This window comes from Brachycentrus maculatus, unplaced genomic scaffold, assembly GCF_059751285.1.
Source record: "Brachycentrus maculatus isolate JH-2025_06_01 unplaced genomic scaffold, ASM5975128v1 h1tg000305l, whole genome shotgun sequence".
Classification (NCBI taxonomy): Eukaryota; Metazoa; Arthropoda; class Insecta; order Trichoptera; family Brachycentridae; genus Brachycentrus; species Brachycentrus maculatus.
In genome coordinates, this window is record NW_028281055.1 from 113,424 (window position 1) to 130,810 (window position 17,387).

The window sequence follows — 17,387 nt, forward strand, 5'->3', positions numbered from 1 at the left end:
TAATACGTATATACACGTGAAAAACGAACCATTTATTAGACAACTCCATTACTATAAAACATCAGTCGACAAAGACTTCGCTATAATTATTTGATTCTTTCTCTCTCAGTCTGGAGTCGTAGTTCTGATCGCTCGACCCCAGGAAACGGATAATTTGAGCCTATCACCGTCTCTATTCAAATAATTAAGGTGCTGAAATCTAAATTGCTTCTCAGACGGATACATAATTCAACTGAGAAAGTTTCTACATACGATTCTACGACTGATGAAAACATTGCTATATTTGTATGCATTTTAGATTTAGGGGGATATATAAGTGCCTACATATTAAACTAACATTTAATTAAGATTACCTATCGAAGCGAGTTACAATTGATTTTGATATCGATGAAGAGAGGGGAGTTTCTCAGCAGGAATAAGCAAAATGTAAAAAAATATATAAATGGTGCGGGATGTGAAAAAGGGCGTATCTGGGGAGAATTTTATATTTTTACGTTTCAAAATGTCTAAAAAATTACTACGTAAATGGGGACTATGAAAGGTACTATGAGGTACCTACCTTAAGGTACTATTTTATAAAAATGGTAGGTTATAAATTATCCTAAATTATTATCGTTATTATTTCTCATTTTTATTACCCCCCACCTTTTTATTTACCCCTATTTGAAAACTTTCCAACCGTGAAACGTACTACCTACCTACATAAGGCTTGGTTAAAATTGCTCATGATCAGAATATTTACTTTGAACCTATTCCTAAAGCTCTCTCATAAAGAGGCTGTGTTCTGAGAATGGAATCAGCCACGGGTCAGGGTGGTATGGGTGCGGGTAGGGGTGCGGGGCGGAGGGGGTGAAGGGTGACAACCACTACTACTAGGACTACCAACACATACGTACGCTAAATATAGGAAACATATTCAACCCGCTTGCATCCAGAGGTTCTTAAGTTACACACAGTTTAATTCACACGTGAATTGATTAGGCAGTCGCTTTGTGGTAATATCTACCCATTTTCCCTAGTTCCCACTGATAAAAAGTAAAAAATAATGATTAAATAAATGAATAAATTTAATAAACACATCCTACCCCCTCTTCATCCTTCAACGTCCCAAGGACTCAACTCTAAAAGATTAAGCTTCACAATACGGTGTTTAAAATTTATGCGGAATGCATCAAAACACGCGTTACAATAGATTTGAATAAATAGTGGTATTTACCAAGTAAAATTCAAATTAAAAAATATATGTATTTTTCATTGCTTTAGAATAACATATTTCGAGATGCACCTAAGTGTGGTACCTACCTAAAAATATTTTGTTACAAGTAAAAACACTTAATTGTAATTATTTTCTGAACAACAATGAATGAATGAAATTATCCAATGAAAATTATGCCTTTTTCATATCTAATAATTATAAATTTTCACAATAGCAACAAAAACAAACAAAAAATGCAAAATAAATTACAAAGTTAGAGGCAGATTAAGTAACGATGCATGTTACTAATATTAATATGGTATATGTTACAATAAACAAAATAATTTAATCATTTACTGTACTGGGGATAGCATTTTTTAGATTAGTGTTATAAAATTCTGTTTGTTTTGTAAATAACTTGTATTAGAGTTCTAACAGGATCTAGTCTACCTACAATAATAACCTATCAAGAATCGTCTTATTTGCCTGTCGATATATTATTCAAAGTTTGGAGAGCGGGGGTCTTTTAAACAACCAGTGGCAGATGAGTCCTGTTTGTAAAAACAGAACTTCTCGGCTTTAAAAAGGTCGGGGGTCGTGAGCGAAAAACTTCAAGAGGTTTCATACAATCTCGACTTACAAGTTCCCGACAATCTGCATAAAGTAAATATGTATCGCGCCTACTCTTTATGACTATTCAACGACAAAAGTAGCGTTAGTTAACACATCGATTCGTAGTTACCATTCTCAGCACCCAATGGTGCAAAGGCCACCATGTCAATGGATAGGTGGATAATCATATGAAGGCTTAGACTTAACTCATGCTGGCGAGAAACATTTTTCATGTTTAAGTGTGAATATAAATTTTAAAAATAAGGAAGGGAACTTGAGACACATGTCAACAAATGCTGATGAGAAACCATTCTCTTGTTCAGAATGTAAATATAAATGCTCCGATAAATTCAATTTTAAAATACACAATTGTAAAATATGATACTAAATTGTACAGCGCCTAGAGGTGATTTTTCACGAAAATGGCGATATATTAAATTGGTCATTAATATAAGAGCGAAATATATTTGACAGGATATAGATGACATAAGTGAAGGAACTTGGATTGAAAGACATCAAGCTAACACACTTCGAAATGTGACCAAGTCAATTAAAGTAATTTTGATAAGTTTAAATGGTTTAAAACATTATTTCTATATTGTTCTAAAATTCTAAAGTAAAGCTCTTAATTGAGCAAATCGAGATCTTCTTGTTAAACATGATAATGATACACGCTTGCCTATTTGTAATAATTATGTGAGATTATAATGCTGCCGTGACGAAAGCTACGTTCGGTATTAAGTAGGTATATTATGTACGATGAAATATAATGCGCGATCGATGATCCAAAAATTAAATTTAGATTCGATCGGTGTTGCCAGAATCGCGAACAAAATAATTAATTTTATAAACGAATTTAATTCTCCGGAAAATAGCATGTATTTACGGTGTAGGTATATACTATAATATGTAAGAAGGGCTCACTCGGATTAGAGAAAAGCTCTTGTAAAAGCACTCAGAATTTAAGATCTTGAGAGGCAGGTACCCGGTACAGTAATGGATGGGAAAAGCCAAATGGAAAAATACAGAGAAAAGCATATTTTCCAAAAATATTACGTTATAAGCATAAGCTTTACCTCCGTCAATAATGAGAAAAAGCAGAAAAGCCGTATTATTATATTTACCATTTCTTACCTTCTTCCAGGAAAAGTTATTCGACTGTTAATGTTTCAGGAAAATATAAGAACATAAGTCTTTTTCCCATTTCCAAACTGAATATTATTTTTAAACAACCGTATATAATGGTCTTTTTTCAATCTATCTTTAAACATCTGTGCCTAATAAAATATGCCCATGTCAATTTCGCCCAAACATTGGGATTGTTCAACCTCTCGTGTAGTAAGATATGAATGAAAAGGTTGTTCCCTGCAGAGTGAGTTTATTTAATACGAATGTTTAATTTTAAAAATAATTTTTTAGGCTGAATATAAACATTTTAAACATACGCCACGCACAATGAATATTACCAATTTGAAATAATCACTACCCTTTAAATGTGGGGCCATAAGCTATCCGACCTAGAATTATTATCAATAAAAACGCACATTAATTGGTAACTTTGTGAAAACACTGTTCTATTTCAAAAAAAATCAAGGCGTTAAATTATATTATTTTAGTACATTCAAGCTCCGTAAAACCTCGTATTTTGGTCACATAACGATAGGTGAAAAGTATGCCATCCTACAACTGGTCATAAAAATGAAGATTGAGGGTCGCAGAGGGATTGGAAGTGGAAGAAGGCAGCTTTCCTGGTTACGAAACATTCGAGAATGGACCAGGATGAGAGGTGTGGAAGAACTGTTTCGTGCTTCCCAGGACAGACAAGGTTTCTCCCGAGTGATCGTCAACGTCGGGGGGACCCAGCAGGACACATGAAGAAGAGAGTACATTAACACGACGTAGGTACATTTTTTAGGACATATCATTACTTTAAACTCGCCCAAGCTCTTATTTATTTACTAATTTACTAGCAATTCTTCGTTTTTTTTACTGAATACGAGTATTTATCACCTTGGGTAAAACATTTGTTTTTTTGTCAACGTGTGTATTACGTCGATGTCCACCGCATGTCTGGTGTCTATTGTCCATCCAGCCTTTTGAATCTCGTCCTACCGGCCAACCTATCCCTGTCGCATCCCGCTATATCGATCACCTCCCTCAAAATGAAAATGCAATAACCTAGTTACGGGTTTTAGTGTCAAGTACCTACCTGGATACTGCACAAATGTAGTGATGCTTTTTATGCGTTTTGTACAAGTCTTGAACAGGGTACAATTTCGTATTTACAATTTAACGTATATGATATAAATACTTTCATATATTCATATCATATACAGGAAAACTTGGCACGATCAGGCATGTCAAATACTTGAAAGCGGCCGGGTCAGAAGTTGAAATAATCAACGGGTATATATGAGAAGATGCATGAATGTGGAGGAAGCGAAGAATGTGGATACAGAGTGGTATGGCGTTCTATGTGCTTACTCCTGAGGGCGAAGCGGCGTGATGGTTAGTTAGTTGGTTATACAGGTTCTAACAAAGAAAATCTATGTAAATATATGTATATATAACTAAAGCGTATATTATATCCCCGGTAGGTACAATAGGTAGGTTGTGGTTTAATAATATTATTGAAGGCGTAAATCAAAATGCAAGCCTTACACTTGCACACAAATAAACAAAGCTTTCCGCATTCCTCTAGCATTAACTGGGTCTAGCACAAACCATAATATTTGCACACGTTCATATTGTATTTAGTAAACATTCAAGTATTCAGCGGTTACTTACGTACACGTGACTCACTATAAGCAAGTCGTGTACCTTCTACTACTACACCACCACACGATGAAAATAAAGCACAAAAATTTAACAAAATCTACGATTTTGTGAGACTTATTCTAATATTTAATCAGTATTACAAATAAAATGAATAAAATGTCTTTGGTAATGCTCTTGCCCGTGATGACTGTTAGAATTCATACCATGTTAAAACTTTCATAAGACGTGTAAAAAACATGACTTTCGTTTTTAACGAAATCCTAGGTAAAAATGTCTTTTGACATGACATTTTTTTTTAATCAGAGTATAGTATCTCTTATGTTTTTAAAATTTAAAAAAATGCTTTCGGGTTAGCGGCAACTACTCTTCGACTATAAACATTGAAAGCTTCCCGCCATATTCTCGAATCCTAAGCTTTCTGTCAAACTCATTTTCAAAGCAAAATCTTATTAGTAATAAAAACCCACACACCTTTCTTTTTCTCATCGATAATACACGCGGTCACCTAAAAACACTGAGGCCAACTAAAAACACGTAGACAGCACGACCCATTCAGTTTTTGTAACCATACTCTTCTCAACAATTCCTTTCCTGATCCCTTTTAATACTTCTTCCACGGAAATCATGAACAATGTACAATTATCATTGTTTGTCTGTTGGAAAAGCTATATACTGTAAATAATATATATTTGCTAGAAATTTGTGATGATTCGCTCCAATAAAATGCATGGAAAATCGGATTCACACAAATAGATGATATTTATGAAGTCGGTATGTGGAATGTGTAATAGTGTGGAAACCATTTACGTCATAATCTCGTCTATATTGTACGGAGTACGAACACACATGCAACAAGAATAATGTGAACATAACTATCCTGTAGCATAATATAATTTGAAGGAGTATTGATGTTTTGATGTGCCAAAGCAACACAATTTGATGCCCCCTTCCTACGATTCTTAAATATTTTTTCCTGTATAAATGACATACGATACGTGAATAAAAATTAACAAATGAAATACAACAATACAAACAATAACGACAAAAGTAATGGTTACTATTATTGTATATAAAAAATCGACTCAAAGTATGTAAATATACACAATTTAAAAAAAATACATTTTAAACCGATCCTTGAATTAATCCGATGTATACGATTGTTCCATATAATACGCAAGATAATTCATTTTATTAGTGGAATTTTTTTAAATTAAAATAATTTTGGTTTTCAAAATTTAATAACTCGACACTGGCTAGAACACTCAAGAATGGTGAAAAATCCATTAAAAAGAAGAATAATAAGAAAATATGTATTTAAAAGGTTTATTAGAAAGATTTATTAATAACTATTAATTATTTATCCATGATGTAAACTGTATAAAAGTAATAAATTGTCGAATCGTAGTAATGAGATCGTCGTAATACAAGTGACCGTAAATAGATTTTCTATGCATTTTGCATTGCGAAGTTAATACGTACAAATACACATTTATTACGTGTATACTGAGTACGCTTCTACAGATGATGGGGCTATTGATTTTAGTAGGTGGTAGTGGACGGTTGGCAACTGCGTTTTGCATCGCTAAAAGTAGCTCGTCGCTATAAGTATAAAAACACGAATGCACCGTACATTGTACATTGTTACTTTATGCACGTTATGGACCGATAAACAATGGATTGATTTAAAAGGGAAACACCGGTATGCACTTGCCGTTTGGCGGGTGATTTCCCAGCAGGTTTTCCTCTTTCTCCTCTGTCTTTGAGGGTGTTTTTCATTAGTACTTCTCGGTAACAAAAATGGTTTAAGTATGTGATTCTTCTTGTTTTTCATAGCCTTTGTCTGATATCAGCCGAACGAAAGCAATTATTATCGTATCATATTTTAAGAAAGTATCGTGGGATTAGGAATACATATTTTTTCGTTTAAATAACCATTTGTAAGAATGAGTTATTTTGAAACTATGCAGCAGGTATGCAAAATGTTATGTATGTATGTTATTTCTTCTGATTCAGACGATTCTTCTGAAAAACATTAACCCTAGACGGTCAGTCTATTTTTAGAACAAGGTGAACTCACCGGACGCGTGAAATTGACTCGACTAATCGAAAATCTCAAATGACAACATAAATATGTACAAATAAAATTAGAGCATATTTTAAATAACATGCACATTTTTTATGCCGCAGAAAAGTAATGGAAATGATTGAAGATAATAGAAACGGTAATCACAAAAGTATTGTAAAAATGTAAATAAAAAACCTGAACGGAATTTTACATTAATTTCACACCCAGTTTTTAAGTTTACCGCAAGCCATTATTACGAAACAATATTTCAACATTCATCATTTTCCTTTATTCTCTTCTCGATCTTTGTGTTTTATTACTGCAATATAAATATGTGTGTTTGTTTAAAGTTTTCAGCCGTTTTGCATAATACTCGTACATCAAAAGTTTAAGGAATTGAGAGCACAATAAAAATAGTCTACACTAGCTCCAATAAAAATGAGCGCTTACAGCTGGTTGCATTTGATATAAATATTTATTCTTTTATACTTTTCTTCGGTTACTAGAGACATCATGTAACCATACAATTAAGTGAAGAAGAAGAAATACACAATATATTAAAATCGTAGCACATTAATTTAATTTAATAAACAAAGAATAAAAAACAAATTCAATCTTGAGTTATTTTTTTGCATTTAAACCAGAAGGAAATTAGTTTTAAGTTTTTTAAATTTTTAATTTTTATTGTAAATTTTTAAAATGCAACCATATAATAACCAGCATAAAAACACATTCCATGGGTTTTCAAGTTAAATCTAAACACAAAAATATATTTTTAGAAAATAAAGTAATTCTGGGAATTCAAATAACGTTCGGTCATCCTCAATTTGAATTTATGTCTACCCTTTTCTGGATAAACCGGAACCAAAAGGTTTTTTTTTTAATTCTGTTAAAATATTAGAATATTTACATTGTACATTTTTACGAATACGTCATTATGTGTTATTACTGAAGCGCAGGTGTCACCTTGCCTTCATGAAAGTAACGATCAAGATTACGCTCGTCAATAGGATGCAGTGCCCTATGCACAATTGGGTTCGGATAAGGGTTAGAATAATATTTCTACCCTACATAATATTACGTATTTACCTACATTCCGCCGTTAATATTGAAGATATACACGCATATTGCTTACATGTTCACGTTTCCCAATAGGATTACAGCACATGGTTACCGGATCATTTCCTGACGTCAATAGTCGGCAACGGTACCCTTAATGGACGGGTGTCGTGTGCAGTGCACATGCAGTGCGCAGGGTTCATCTATCTCTACCGGCCACCAGTCCCTACCCCTCTATGGGCATCGCACTCATCCTGACACCATAGCCGGATATCGGACCTCTATGTTATTGGCTCCTGAATACACTACTGCCCAAAAGTAACGAAACATTTTTTTTTTTGGTTATTACAAATAATTAGTATTGGTGTATTGGTGACTATGAAACTTGCGTCTAATTTTAATTTTCAACACAATTTATTTAGAATATATAACTTATTCACAAAAAAATGGACAGATGACATCCAGAGTTCTGCGGTGGAGACCATGGGATATAAAGAAAGGAATAGCCCGGTCCCAGAAAATATGGATTTATGCCATTGTCCCAGTCGCGGGTAGTAAGTGGATCGAAAATTCGCAAACGTAGGTGTATGGAAAAAATTAGAAGAGGCCTATATCCAGCAGTGGAGATATGGCTGACAAAGAAGAAGAAGATAAAAATCATATATGTACTATACAACCATTCAAATTCAATGTATACATATATTCTATACTATTATGGAAAACATGAAAAAAAGAGAAGAAAAAAATTGCGATGAAATTAAAAATTTCATTGAATAACATAGTTAAAGGTCTTTCAAAAATCATAACGATCGTCAGGTTAGTCCTATATATAACAATCTATGCTGATGCTGTCTTGGATAATTACCAGGAACATGCTTAATAATATTGCGCATAGTATCATCATGTAGAGATACGTTAAAACATATTTTGAACTTTTTCCAATATAAGAGAGCACTAAAGCTTACGTGACCCCCAAATCATTAAACCACTCTCAAGCCTACTTGAAAATAATTTTTTTGTGTAAAGGCTTAAAAACTTGAGTTTTACGCCCATTCTTCATACTAAAAATAGAGGCTGGATCTAAACAAGTTTAATGTTTACCCACACAATTAATGGATGACTCTCATGTTTTAAAGGCTTGTGTATAGGACGAAAAATGAATTATTTTATTTTTCCATAAATTGCTCATTTTATTTGGTAAGGTCTTGTAGTTTTGGCCAGTAGTGTACTTTTGTACATGCGCTACAGTTCAACATGAACGTTTGCAGAGAAGCCTACGGATATAGAATGTCATAGTACGTATATTATTATTATGGTACCTACATATTAACTCCATATTGGCCGCCCCATCCCCATATATAGATGCACACATAATATTCTCAACACACGTGACGTGTGTGTCCAGTTATAAAAGTAAGTACCTGTACTGCTTCTTTGACATATTTGCATTTATCAAATGTAATTAGTGAATAATTAATAATTTTTATTGGCTCTTGCGTAAAAGTCAACTGAGTTTCTCAAAGTGGTAGAGAAGACATCTGAATTACACCTAATAAGTACCTGAATGAAAATTGAATATTGTTTTCAGATACATTTTATTTAATTTTGTGTGATTTTTATTGTGTACATCAAATTCAATCTTTTGCAAATTAATTCAACCCCAGTGCCCTAAGCGCAACGCCTTTTATATTGACATTCGTTGTTGTAACAAATTACAAGTTTTTTTTTCATACACTTTATTTAATTGAAAAGAAATTACTGAATATACTGAAACTTTGTATATACTGAAACTTTAAAATGTTTAGGAAGTTATTTTAAATCCCCAGAATAACTGTTTATTTACAACCAAGAAAAATGAATGTATTAAATTAATTATTTTATTTCCATTAGTACAGGTTTTGGAAATGGCTGAATTTGAAGTGTAATTCTGTCTTGGAAGCGTTTTCAGAAAGGCCTCTTCAAGGCAACTTTGAGATATCGTGTACTAATTTTAGAACTAATTTTACGTAGCCATTATTACTGTTGCTATTTTATGTTGAAGCTCCAATTGGATTATTAAAAACGCATTAAGTTTTTAACGACTTTTAATTACTCGTACATAACACCATCACGTGCAATAAAAAACTGCTGTTGGATTTGCGCAGTTTATATCGTTGAACAACATTCATATGATGAAAAATAGCAAATACTTAATCAAATGTTAAAAAGTTTTTTTGTGCACTGAAAATTCCAATATTTATGGGTATGATATTGGTGAAAAAAAAACGATTATACTTCTGTTATGTATGTACAATACATTTATGGATGTATGTACATATTTACATTACATGTATGTAGGTATTTATAAACATACATTGAAGGGAGAAGTACTCGTACCTACTTCCACCGCACTTGGGCGTAAAACCTAAAAATACTCAAGTTTTATGACCAAACGATAAAATGTGTTTTTTGGGCCACCCTATATCTACATAACGTGTATACACAACAAGTTCTTTATTCTCGTCTAAGCTCCTTTTTTATACTTGCCTCATTTTTCTTCATCGGCAAAATCTTTAATATCTATCATGAAATAAGTATTTTTAATTATTTAAAAACTCGCATTTTACCCGTTTTAAAATCGTGTTTTTCTATTTTAATTAAATCCGCGAACTATGCGCAGATAATAGAAATACTAAGTAACATAATTTACTCCGAATTTAACAGTAGTATATTGTATTTAATTTTTGTACATTTTTTGGATCAATTTTATAAATATATCATTCGTAAATAAAGAGAGTTTATGGGCTAATTTTCAGTGGACCAAATAATAGCATATATTATTTTTCTCAATTTGGATTATATCTTCATTTGGAATCTAGTTCCGCAAATAAATTACGAGGGAAGATTCAATACACGAATGCATTTTTAAACTTTATTTAGGTTTAGTTAGGACTACAGTTATTTTTTTGACGGAAATATTTGTGATCTTATAGGTCTGAGCTAGTAAAAGTATTTTTATAGGTCTGAGCGACCTGTTATTAAAAAAAATCAAGTTCTGGACAGACTCAGACTCTGTCCGCGACACGAATCACAGGACCATGTTCATGTTGATTTTGGTGTTATATTGTATAATAATCAAAATTATTCAAATTCTAGAATTATTATGGTCTGGGCCATGTATGCATTTATGCATTTACAGTTGGCCATGTTTGGGTAACTGTATACTTGTGGCATATTGATTACCTTCATATCTATTCTTTGATGGTCTGATTAGCGTTGTTGACATTGAGACGATATTGAAGGAGACGATTGAAACATACACGTACATCTTATATAACACCTATAATTAACTATAGGTGTTATATATATATATATATATATATATATATATATATATATATATATATATATATATATATATATATATATATATATATATAATCTATAAAATGATAATAGTAACAATCCATGCTGAAAATTGCAAATAGTTAAATTCTCAAAACGAGCTTAACTTCGTAGCTTAAAAAAATTATTTCAAACGCATCCATGACCTGTTATCTTAAGTCAGCTGATTTTAGATGTTATCTGTTATTTTGTTTGATGACTGTCAATGTACAGTGTACATTGATAACAAAATTACATATTGTTTTTATTGAATATTGGTGAAGAATCGATAAAGGGCAAATCAATGATCGAGGGACGAGTGACGAAAATCTTGAATCGACGATAGAAAAGCAACTACACCAGAGACAATTAATGAAATATTTCTCAAGTAGATAGAGATAAAAAATATCTATTGGATATTTCGTCTCGTTTAACGAAGGCGGTTATGTTTGCTTTGGGTTTTTTGACACGTTTTTTTTTAAAGAGAAAATTTAGGTGTTTTTTATTATTTACACACAATATCTGTGAGCCTAAGCGGATCATAATTAGAAATAGGTATCAAATTGTGGTAGAGTGAACCAAGAAACTCTGACTTAAGAGCCCGTGACACTAACCACGGGACCAAAACCCGACACATGGATTTCTAGTGTCGGCAATTTACTAGTAGATATAATGATTTAAACTGGATGAGGGAAGGATACAGAGGTCGAGGACTAGCCCACCTTATGGGAATTCATTCCTAGGTCAAATTTTAACTGCATTAATGTATAACGCCAAAATACCCGTTAATCTGAATATCTATCTGTGAATAAAAAAAGGAGAAATAAGAACAAAATATTCGACTACATTTCTTGTGCGTGTCTGAATATCACACGTTTTAAATTTTTTTTAGTAAAAAAAAATACAGCACATAATTTTTTCATGAACCGGACAGTTAAATGCAAATGATTGTATTTGTGTTGCGGTATTTAATTATGTGTCCTTGATTCCTTAATAGAAATTACACCGTTATTTTACTACGTGAACTCGAGTGCATGCATCTGCGGTTTGCGGTTTCATAAAGTGCGATGCACTTTATTAAGTAAAATATGAGCTTTGGCACAGTTATTATAATCGGTATATTTTCGATACGAATATAATTTAACTAAAAAAATACGCATTTTTCTTACCCCTGTTAATAATATGTAGTTGCCCATATTATTAATTGTGTTTGGGATGACATTTTAATAAGTCACATATTTTGATAACAGATTTGAAAATAATATATAAAATAATAATATTCTAATTTATCTGTTTATATCCATACACATTACGCACACACACACACACATACACACACACACACACACACACACACACACACACACACACACACAAACAAATAGTAAAATCGATAGTATTTTACGAATTATGGTGTATTATAAAATAGTACATATATGTATGTGTATATTCAATATATATATTCATATATATATATATATATATATATATATATATATATATATATATATATATATATATATATATATATATATATATATATATATATATATATATATATAGATATATAAATATATATATATATATATATATATATATATATATATATATATATATATATATATATATATATATATATATATATATATATATATATATATATATATATATATATATATATATATATATATATATATATATATATATATATATATATATATATATATATATATATATATATATATATATATATATATATATATATATATATATATATATATATATATATATATATATATATATATATATATATATACATATGTATATATAAAGATTTTCATAGATTTTCAATATTAGTACGATAATAAAATTTGATTCACGGTAAAAAAAAGCGATATAATTTGATAAGAATATGTTTGTAAATACTTTATAGTAAATAAAATGTCTGTGATAATACTACGTTGTGATCCTATTTAATAAAGAGAAATATCTTTAAATGCAAGTTTAGTGAAATGATTACACTTCATCAAAATTATTAAATTGTCTATGAAGAAAAAAATAGAGATAATAAAATATTTTGTTGATGTTTCGGAGTAGGTAAATGTTTACATAACATATATGCAGAACTCAGTAACCTTGTGTTTTATCCCATTGTTTGGCGAGTGTATGCATAGTATATCTTTTCTATCCAACATACTAATAACAACTCTCTCATATCTTTCATCTCTTCTGAATTTAATTTATTTGATGCAGTATTGATCATCACACGATACACATTATACGTCTCCCCAAAGGTCCAGTTTTACAAAAGCGAGACTTGTGTCACGGGTTCGATTCCCGCCAATTGCAAACTCTATTAAGTATAGTACCTTCCTGTAGACCTCGAAGATCATAGCTGATGTTAATTTTTTTTTTAATGCGAGATCATTAAAATTAAATTTAATCAATGAATGTGATTAGAATCCGGACTGTTTTGTACCAGGGGTGGTCAAAAAGTGGCGAATGCGCCAAATGTGGCACATAAGATGACTAGAAGTGGTACATTGCATTCTCGCGCCCGCTCATTTTTAACAATTACTGCCATCAAGCCGTTTCCCTGAAATGGTAGTCAGAGAGGATGGAACGCCACACTCGTCTGCCCTGCCATACGGTCCTAGGTTCTTTCACATCTATACAACTAGTCATACATGCCCTCCGATTACGTAGACTTTTGACAACACCAGATTTTAATTGCTAATTGATCTGGTTTTTAAAAAATGTTTCACAGCTGATCCCATCTTTATATTTTCAACACCAATGTAGCCTCAGTTCAATCAGTACAGACCTCGCATTTTTCATCTTCTATGGATCTGAAATTTTATTTTATTTTATTTTTTGTTGATATTTAAGCTGTAAAGAATTTTTAACCACTTATCAAATGAAAAATTCAAAGTTGAAAAATTTTACCCAGTCTTTCAAAAGGTTGCTGACCACTGGTATACGTGAAAGTCAAACATACTTATCAGGTAAATACTGATTTGATTAAACTTAAACAAAACGAAGGCCATTTTAAAACCTGAACCGTAAGTTACATCGTTCGCATATAATGTTCAAGATGACATTACAACAATCCAATTCGATTCGCTTTGTACCATTAACTGCGGAAAATTTGATTTTTTAAATATTTTTAATGAAACAAAGGCATGTACAAAAAAATCTATCCTTCGATGTTTTCTTTCTTCATAATATTTATAAACATTTGATGCTGTGTATTTACTATTGTTTAACTCGTCTTATTTTATTTTATCAATTAACTAGTATATCAAATACTTGATTCAATTATATAAAATAATTTTATAATCAAAATATGTGTAATTTAGGAAAAAAATGCAGTTTAGGCAGAAAATATTTTTATTTTCCAGCTAGGTTCAATGGCACATCATAAGAGTTTTTATGACGAAACAGACATGCGCGTTATTGGACATTATAAGGGACTTCCTAATCAAATATTAGATAAACATCCTAGTCTTTATTTAATATTCTGTAAGATATCTCTCACCCATAGCCATGGCTGTATCCGGCTCGTAGCTTTATGCTTCCGGTACCCAAAGACGGTCCCAGCGACGTGACGGGCCTGTATTATTATTCCGCCATTCTCCTTTTATACCCTCGGCTATTATTTCACTTCGCACGTGTTCAAAATCTACACCCTCGCGGCACAGTAGTTTGTAAACAAAAGTCGATGCGCCAACTCACACACTGATGGGATAGTGTAAACACGAAACTTTATGTTTATCTCGACGTCATAACTACGTATTATTTTTAATTTAATATTTAAACTGCGTGAAAAAAACAAACATCGATAAAATGCAGGCGCCAAACGTCAAAGTTCCCGCTCGATCGGCCGCATAAGAAAATTAAAACAAAAGGCGCATGAAAGAAAATTTCAGATGTTTGAATTTCGAATTTAGCGCGTATGTTCGCGAATGCGCATTGCAGTTTGTTTTCGAGTAAGTACCGCGCGGGGGCGGAGGTGTTTTCCGCCGTGGAGTTAGGTCGCGCGAGCCGTAAGCTACTGAACGGGACAAGGCGATCGGTGATCACACATGTGTGTTGTGATGTGCACGGGGCGGTGCGTAGCCGTGCGGCATCCGCTCCCTACCATACAGATTGTATAAATCTGGCCGAGAGATAAAGGTGTCTCCGACGTCGGCCGTCAGCGCTTCCCCAAGCCCGCAGCCCCCACCGACATCCGACATCCGACAGCACATGTGTTCCTCGGCATTGTCGTGTCAATGCACAACAAAAAACATGAGCTTACTACGTTGCGTATACATAATCGTATATATAATATGTACATACTTACGTATTATTTTTTTACATGCAACATTTACATATAATATTTTTTAAATAATGAAATGCGCTTTTATAGATATTTTTACTGACCTATTTAAGACTCGTATAAATTTCCGGTGGCTTGTATAATCAACTTACGCAAGTTTATACGTATAAGTATGGAGCCCCGAGTGCCCTAGCCAATGTTGCTATTCTATTTTTCCTCCATTTCCTTTCTCATAAATCAACAATGTCCTTCATCCTGAGCTTTTTCAAATACGTCATTTGTCTTCTTCTTCTAACTCTTATCCGCACCCAATGGTGCATAGGGCACTGCATTGTGTAGAAGCAGTGTTATCTTGATCATTAAATACACGAAGGAAAAGTGATCAATCTTGAGCATCCGGTACCAGTCCAGGATGATATTAAATAAATATTAGACTAAAAAATCACTAATATTTATTTTGACCTTCTTGGGAATAGAACCCGGTACCTCCAGCATGGTAGCCTAGCGCGCTAACCACTACACTATGGAAGCGGATTAAATATATCAGTTTCATATCTAAAACACTGGAGAGCAGTACGGATTACCTTCATATAAAACAATTAATGATCATCGTGTCTATTTGATGCAGTGCCCTAAGTACTATCTGCTTAAAGAAGGAGAGGGACTTGTATTTGGTACACAAGGTAACACAGAGTGAAGCAGTATTAACATGATGGTTGGTTATGAGTAAGCGATGTGAAAATTTTTGGATGTAAGAGTAAGATGTACATAATTATTAGGACACAACTGACTTTTTATTAAGTTGGATATATATATATATATATATATATATATATATATATATATATATATATATATATATATATATATATATATATATATATATATATATATATATATATATATATATATATATCCATAAAAATTGTATTTTTATGACTAAAATTATTTTAGTTTTTACATCTATCCCGATGAAAAGTAAAGGTAGGACAATGTTTCTTTATGTATATGAAAGCAATTTGAATAGAGAGTAATACACTCATTTCCAGATTCCATAACATTTCATGTATACATTGAAAAAACTTTTAGTCATATCTCGTGGAATAATAATTTTAGAATTTGTATTTCTACTTTTATTTGGCAGGCTAACATCGTCACAATAGACAGCTGAATCCGTTTTGTCGAATAAAAAACTACGAATAAAATGTTTGGGGAAAATGTAATTTGTGTTATTAAACGTGTAATTTATTATATCGGTCACTCCTTTCAACAACGTCATGTATAAAAAAAAAGATTTTTCAGGATATCATTTCTAAAGTTTAAGAATATTATAAAATGTATTAAAAATAAATATCAAGCCACTTATCGAACTTGTTACTGTGCAACCGATTTTTTTAGGTAAAACCTGAATGTTTTTTCTCCATTAGAAAAATATTTAGGTTATTTAAAAAATAATAAAAAAATGACTTTTCTTCAAAATGCAAAAACAACACTTTCTGCTCTGTAGTGGGTGGATATTAAGTTAAAAATATTTAAGTTAAAAATTATTGTCATTGTTTTTTCTCCTGTCTCTATCTCTTCTTACATATATTTTCTTTTTTATTATTAAAATGTGTTATGTTTGTTAGAGCCAAAAACCAGAAAAGGCTTAAAAAAAATACACACATAAACGCGAAAACAAACATTTATTTATGATTTTATTAAAACTTTATATTATTTTATTACGAATAATTAATATCTTACTTTTTATAAGGATTCAAAAAATACTTGTGTTCATAACTTAAATATTTTGGTAATTAAAAACGATTAGGTTGTCCCTTTCCTTAAACCCATTTTGAGTTTGTACATATAATTTATAAAATAAAATAATAAAATATTAAACCCCATTTCACAATACAAGGTTCGTAATTTTATTGCCAACCTCGAATCAACGTATATTTTAGTAAAATTTATGTTGGAATATCAATGATGATGCTAGTGTGTCATCGTAAAAA

General features: G+C 31.7%; 1 protein-coding gene across 1 annotated transcript in view; it reads right to left on the bottom strand.

Moving 5' to 3' along the window:
* The window catches only part of stumps (DBB domain-containing protein stumps), a 54,174-nt gene extending 39,006 nt beyond the window's left edge, over positions 1-15,168 (bottom strand). Inside the window, exon 1 of the mRNA XM_088267755.1 lies at positions 14,611-15,168. Within this exon, the coding sequence (XP_088123881.1) occupies positions 14,611-14,620 (10 nt within the window). The 5' untranslated portion in view covers positions 14,621-15,168. The remainder of the gene's footprint in view (positions 1-14,610) is intronic.
* Positions 15,169-17,387: the final 2,219 nt, after the last annotated feature.